General features: G+C 57.5%; 1 protein-coding gene across 1 annotated transcript; it reads left to right on the top strand.

Moving 5' to 3' along the window:
• Nucleotides 1–358: 358 nt before the first annotated feature.
• RBPMS (RNA binding protein with multiple splicing) lies at nt 359–5759 on the top strand. Its single transcript, XM_008938265.1, has 7 exons — nt 359–481; nt 1534–1611; nt 2154–2192; nt 2297–2359; nt 3070–3220; nt 4032–4162; nt 5697–5759. Exons 1-7 carry the CDS (start codon nt 359–361, stop codon nt 5757–5759), a joined length of 648 nt encoding a protein of 215 aa, XP_008936513.1.
• Nucleotides 5760–6068: the final 309 nt, after the last annotated feature.

Genomic DNA, 6068 nt, shown 5'->3' with positions numbered 1-6068 from the left:
GTGATGATGGGGACCAGCAGTGGTGATGGTATCACCAGGACCGGGGGCACAGGGGCTATGTGCAAACGGCCCCTTTTGTTATTTAATAGATGCGGGTCAGCCAGAGGTTTTGTTAGGCAAAGCGGGAATGTTTGCTGCTCCCAAGGCTTGGAGATGGGGTAGATAGCTTATCTGCAAGAGAAAGAAGAAATGTCAGCAGAAGAATAGGCCTGGCCTGGCTGTTCCTGGCTGTTCAGCATGTCTCTGTCCAAGGGAATGGGGTGGGCAGGGTGCCTGGCCAAAAAATAAAACAAAAATTTAAAAAATAATCAAGGTTTTTCCCTCCCCTCATCCCAAAGCTGGCGTCTTGGCAGCCAACATGGGTGACCTTGGTTTAGCCCCTCCAGACTACCTCTCACAAAGCTTTTGTGTGCCTGAAAAAATAAGCTACAGCCATAAAGTCCTCCAGGTTACCTCCTGCAAGGTGCTACAGGAGCAGCAGGTTTGGGGCTGGCTCACAAGCAAGCCTGGAGCTGGGGGTGACAGCAAGGCAGGGACCCCACAGACACAGGCACCTTATCCCTGGGTGCCCCAGCAAGAGTGGGTGATGGCAGCCTGGGTCAGAGCCACCCCCAGGGACACAGCAGGTCTGACACCAAGTCAGCAGCTCCCTGCAAGGTCTGAGCTTAAATACAGGGGCTGTGGGCAGGGTGTGTGGGTGGGAGGGTCCAGGTGTGGTGGGGGGGGCTGTTGTCAGCCCGCAGCCATTGGTCACCAAAGTGTTGGGATGAGATTTTAGGGATGAGGAGGGGGGACCAAGAGCAGATCCAGCTGTTGGTCTCCTGCCACACACTGCTCCCCCAGTTACAAGCTGGTTGTAAAGCAACCCACCCTGGTATGGGTCTTGTCTTGCCCAGGTGGGGTTTGCCCATCCCCAGGGAGCCACACATCCCACCTCGGAGTCGGTGGAAGTTGTGTTTGTGTGAGTCTCCCTGGCTTTGAGGAAAATGCACTATGGCAAACGTTAAATCCACTCAAAAAGTGTTAAAACCCTGTAAAAGGGGAATTTTAGAAATTAGGGACAGGCTTCTTCAAACCACACCCCTCCAAAATGGGGGCACACTTTCAGGATGAAAAGTTGGGTTTTACTTCTCCTGGTCCTTAATGAGCTGCTGCAATTAAACAGAGACAATAGGCATTGTCTGCAGAGTCAGGGCTCTGTTGGGAATGCCAGGAAAGCTCCTGGTTGCCAGGCCAGGGTAGGAAGTGTCTGGGATGCCAGCAGCATTTTTGACCCAGTGAGGACTTGGTGTGGTGAGGATGGATCTCAGTTACCTTTCCATGGTGTCTCAGCAGCTTGCTCCATGCTAACCCAAAGGATGGGGACACCCATCCCAAAAATACAAGCCCAAGTTTGGTTTGAAGCTTTGGGCTACCCATGATGTTGCCCTCAGGCTGGCATCATCCCTCTGGTGTGCCACTACCTAAGGCATGGGGTATCCTGAAGATAGGGATGAGAGAGGGTCCCCACGAACTTCCTTTCTTCTTATCTAGGTGAGGACGCTCTTTGTCAGTGGGTTGCCTCTGGACATCAAGCCCCGGGAACTTTACCTGCTCTTCAGGCCCTTTAAGGTACCAGACAGGGGAGGGGTGAGTGGGGCTGGAAGCATGGGGCTGGCCCCTGCCCCATCCCCATGGCCCCACCAACTGTGGTGGGATCTGGGAGCCTGCTCATTTCCCCCGAGGGAGTCTTAATTTGATCGTTTTACTCACAGAAACAAGTTTCTGCACCTTTTCCCCCAATAAACCGTAGGAAAAAGGCACTGGATGCTTTGATTGCACCAAGGTTTGAATTGCAGGTTGACTTGCACCCCGTTTAGCAGCAGAAGAGCATTGGCTGCAAACCTCTCCAGTCTCTGCTAGACCTGCAGCTCAGACACTGGCTCTTTTCAAACACAAATAATAATATTATCAGGAATCCAACATCCTGACAAAAATCCAGCAGCAGCAAGTCCCTGCACTGGTACTGGAGCCTGGATGAGCTCCCCACTGTGCCCACCATTCAGTGCACCCCAAACTGCAGGATGATGGGTGTGGGAAGTTTCCCTCTCCAAGGGGCAGATGAATTGCAGGCAATCTCCACCAAACACCCATTTTTGTTCCTTTTCTTGCAGGGCTACGAAGGGTCTCTCATCAAACTCACCTCCAAGCAGGTAGGAGCAGCCCATGCTGTGCTCTCACCCTCCCTGGGGAAGAAGGGTCCCCCCTCTGCTCCCCTCCAGCCCAACTGATGGTGCCTCTTCTCCTTCTTCCACAGCCCGTGGGCTTCGTCAGCTTTGACAGCCGCTCCGAGGCAGAGGCGGCCAAGAACGCGCTGAACGTGAGTGCGCCCGCCCACTCCGTTTGGTTGGGAGGTTTCTAACCTGGCCTCCAGTGCTCCCCAGATTCCTCCGTCCTGGGCATGTGCATCTCCCACACTGCCCGGCCCCACCACATCCCCATCCCTCCAGCCGATCCCCATCAGCTGCTTCTCCTCTGCATCCTCCCTCTTGTCTCTCTCAGCACCACCCAGGAGGGCTTGAACCCTAGGGATACGAGTCAGTGAGAGACACATTTCCCAGCTTCTCCTGGTTTTTTAGTGGGAAAAATTCCAGCTATAGCTGGGAAAGAAAAAGCAAATTTTGCTTTCCTGTAGCTGCTCCCTCCTACCTTGGTGGAGATCTCCTGAAAACAGTCATGGGAAGAAGCGTGTGGAGCTGGTTCTTAAGTTCCTCCCTGTTTGGTGTTTTGTGTTTTTGTTTGTTTGGTTGGTTTGGTTTGGTTTTTTACCTCATCTTCATTTTCAATGTAAAACTTTTTTTCTGGCTCTGTTACTCCCTTTGGATAAGAGCTTGGCCGTGCAGGATGCTGGCTGCCAAATATGGTGCCAATGCTAAAGATGCCGGAGGAATGGGAGCTTCTCAGGGCCCAGCAAATTAGCTCATTTCAAAGCTGGAAGTTGGGAAAAAAAAAACAATTGGGAGTTATTTTTGCTGCGGGGCTGGCATATGGCGGCGCTTGCCCACCCCCTGCACCTCCTTCCCTCCCCAGGGCATCCGCTTCGACCCCGAGATCCCTCAGACGCTGCGGCTGGAGTTTGCCAAGGCCAACACCAAGATGGCCAAGAGCAAGCTGGTGGGCACCCCCAACCCCAGCACGCCTCTCCCCACCGCCGTACCTCAGTTCATCGCCCGAGAGCCCTGTAAGTACCAGCCCTGGCTCAACCCTGGCAGCCCCGTGTGGTCCCCTCCATCCTGCCACCGTGGCAGCGGGTTTTGGAGTGGCAGGCACCAGGGGTTGCCCCCATCTTCATGTGTCTTGGGAAAACAGCTTATTCAGGCAATTTGATGGCAGGCAGAGATCACGGGATTGTGGTGATGCCAGGCCCCGGTGTGGTATGCTGGAGGGAGCAGGGATGCTGGGAGGGGTGGGTGGTGATGGAGAACGCCAGGTTCCTGCGGCAAGCATGGTGGCATGTGCTGGCCAGTGGCCCCCAGAGGTGGCTGCCAGCACTGGATTGCACCCAGGGGCAGGTGACAGTGTGCCAGGATGGGATGAGCCCATGGCGCTGCTTCACTGTGCCGGGGAGCTCCCGAGTCGCGGCCGCATGGCCGTGGCGGAGACCTCGGCGCTGTCTCTGCCGTGCCCGTCACCTCTAGTGGAAGTTCCTCGCGTGGACACCGGCTCCTCCCCTTGCTGCTACACGCTCTGCTCTCCACCTGCCCGCCGGCGCCAGATCCCCGGGGAAATTAAACTGCTCGGAGGCGACGAGCCCAGCCCGGTGAAGCACCCGGCCCTATGGCGCTGGCCGAGCCCCACGTTTTCCCCGGTGGGCAAGGTCCGCATTGGCTTGTGGGTCAGCTCGTGGCATCAGCGCTCTGCGCTTCTCTGGGGCGATCTCGGCTCCCACTCCTGCCTGCTTTGGGGGAGAAGGAAGGACTAGCAGTGCTGTTGACCGGCACGTGGTGTGACAGGGGGCACAGCCACTAATTCTCCTTCTTCTTTTCTTGCAGATGAGCTCACAGTGCCTGCACTTTACCCCAGTAGCCCTGAAGTGTGGGGGCCATACCCTCTGTACCCAGCGGAGTTAGCACCTGCTCTACCTCCTCCTGCTTTCACCTATCCCGCTTCGCTGCACGCCCAGGTAATTTGGACCCACCACCAGCACCACTCTGCACCCTGGACCCCCCCTTCTCCTCGGTGCTCGCTGCACCACTAACCTCTGCCCAGCTAACAGGCACCCATTTCCCCCCACCCCCGAGATTAGGGACAGCACCCAAACCATCCGCCTGCCTCTCCCCAAACACCTCTCTCTGCCTTCCTACCTTCGCTCTCACCCACGCCAGGGCTGGGGTGGGGGGGAGGGATGGGGGATGCTCACTAGGACTGGACCATCCATCGCTCCCGAGCCCCAGCCGCTCCTCCAGCTCCTTGCTGGCTGTGGGGTGGGAAGCAAAGCGGCTCTGACAGGGAGGAGAGGGCAAGCCCAGTGCAAATGGAGGATCCATCTTTTATTGACGAGGCACTCTCTTGTCACAAGTGCTTTTCTGCTGGCTGCCTCCGCCGGTAGAAGCTGACGGCAGCACGTGGCTGTTAAAAATTAACCACCCGCCCTGGGAGACGAGCTGGGAAAAGAAGTGGAAATGGAAGTGGAGGATTTCTTTGCAGTGCCAGCTTTCGGGACATGTCCTGAAGCCACGCTGTGGTGGAGGAACAGGCAGCTGCCTCCCCAGCAGCCGCGCCGGACATCACCCCAACTTTCGCTCCTTACCGCTGGCTACAGCTTGGCGGCGAGCAGACGGAAGCAGATTTGCTGGATAAGCCACATCTGAAAGGCCTTTGGCCCCAGCCCACCACGTTGGAACTGGGCTGTCCAGAGCCACCAGCGCTGAGAGCCGGAGGCAGCCGGAGAGCAGTTTAAGCAAGGGAGAAGTGCTCAGTGTACAACCAGCCGCGGCTTTTGGATGAAACTCCAGCTTTTCGGGCCCTGCTGTTCATAGGAAGAGCAGCAGTAAATATTATTGCAGCTCTATATTCGCCTTGTCAAATATCTGCTAACAGGCAGCACCTGCCCTGCTTGGGATGCTGGTGAAGGAAACGGAGGCGTAAGGAGCCCCCCAGGGAGAGCCAGGCTGAGAACTGGTGTTAGGCCAAGTGTCACCTGCCGTAGTTACGGAGCCAGGCATGGCAGGGAGGATGCTGGTGGCACCTTCCCCGTTGTCCCAAGGTGCTGTGGTGAAGCAGGCAGCTGCAATGCTGGGGGTTTGGTGGGGGGTGTAGGAGAGGAGTCCCACCACCCAAACCAGAGCTGCTTGCTGCAAGGTGACCTCCCTGGACGGGTGCTGCAGAGAGCAGTGGGAAGGGGAACCTCAGGACATGGATAGCCTCAGTAGTGCTACCCATCAGAGCGCCGAGAGCCCACTGGCAGTTTTGGTGTCTGACGTTCCTCCCACCCCTGCCCCCCAGTCCCACGCAGGCTTTGCAGGCGTTAAGAGGGGCTGAGCCCATCTCCTGCTCGGGGCAACCGTGGTGCTGCCACTCCTGGCTCTGTGCTGCCCCAAGCAGCGGTGCCGGGGGCCCAGCCAACATTATGACAAAGGGGAGCCCAGAGGCAGCTGGCTCTTGCCAGGGTGGGTGGCCACCACCCCTCTCACCCTGTGCTCCTCCTGTCTCTGCAGATGCGCTGGCTCCCACCCTCCGAGGCTGGTTCTCAGGGCTGGAAGTCCCGTCAGTTCTGCTGAATGCCGGGTGAGTGCCACCTCCCTGCTCCCATCCTCCTGTGCCAGCGTGGAGGGCTGGGGCTCACCTCCACCCTCACTCTGACTCTTGAGGTGTCCATCAGCCCAGAGTGGGTGGCCACACCCATTGATGCCACTTTCTAGCAGGCACTGTAGGTCTGGCTGCCCACCTTGCCCCCAGGGAGGGGACACCTCTGCCACCATCCACCCCAATGCTTTCCCAAACATCCCAGGACAGGGTGGACAGACAGGTCTGTGGCTTGCTGGCCCAGCAGCACAGGCTGCGTGCCCCAGGAGGGTGCAGCAACAGCG

Source organism: Merops nubicus, unplaced genomic scaffold (assembly GCF_000691845.1).
Source record: "Merops nubicus isolate BGI_N331 unplaced genomic scaffold, ASM69184v1 scaffold7834, whole genome shotgun sequence".
Taxonomy (NCBI): Eukaryota; Metazoa; Chordata; class Aves; order Coraciiformes; family Meropidae; genus Merops; species Merops nubicus.
This window is presented reverse-complemented; position numbering and strand designations above follow the sequence as displayed.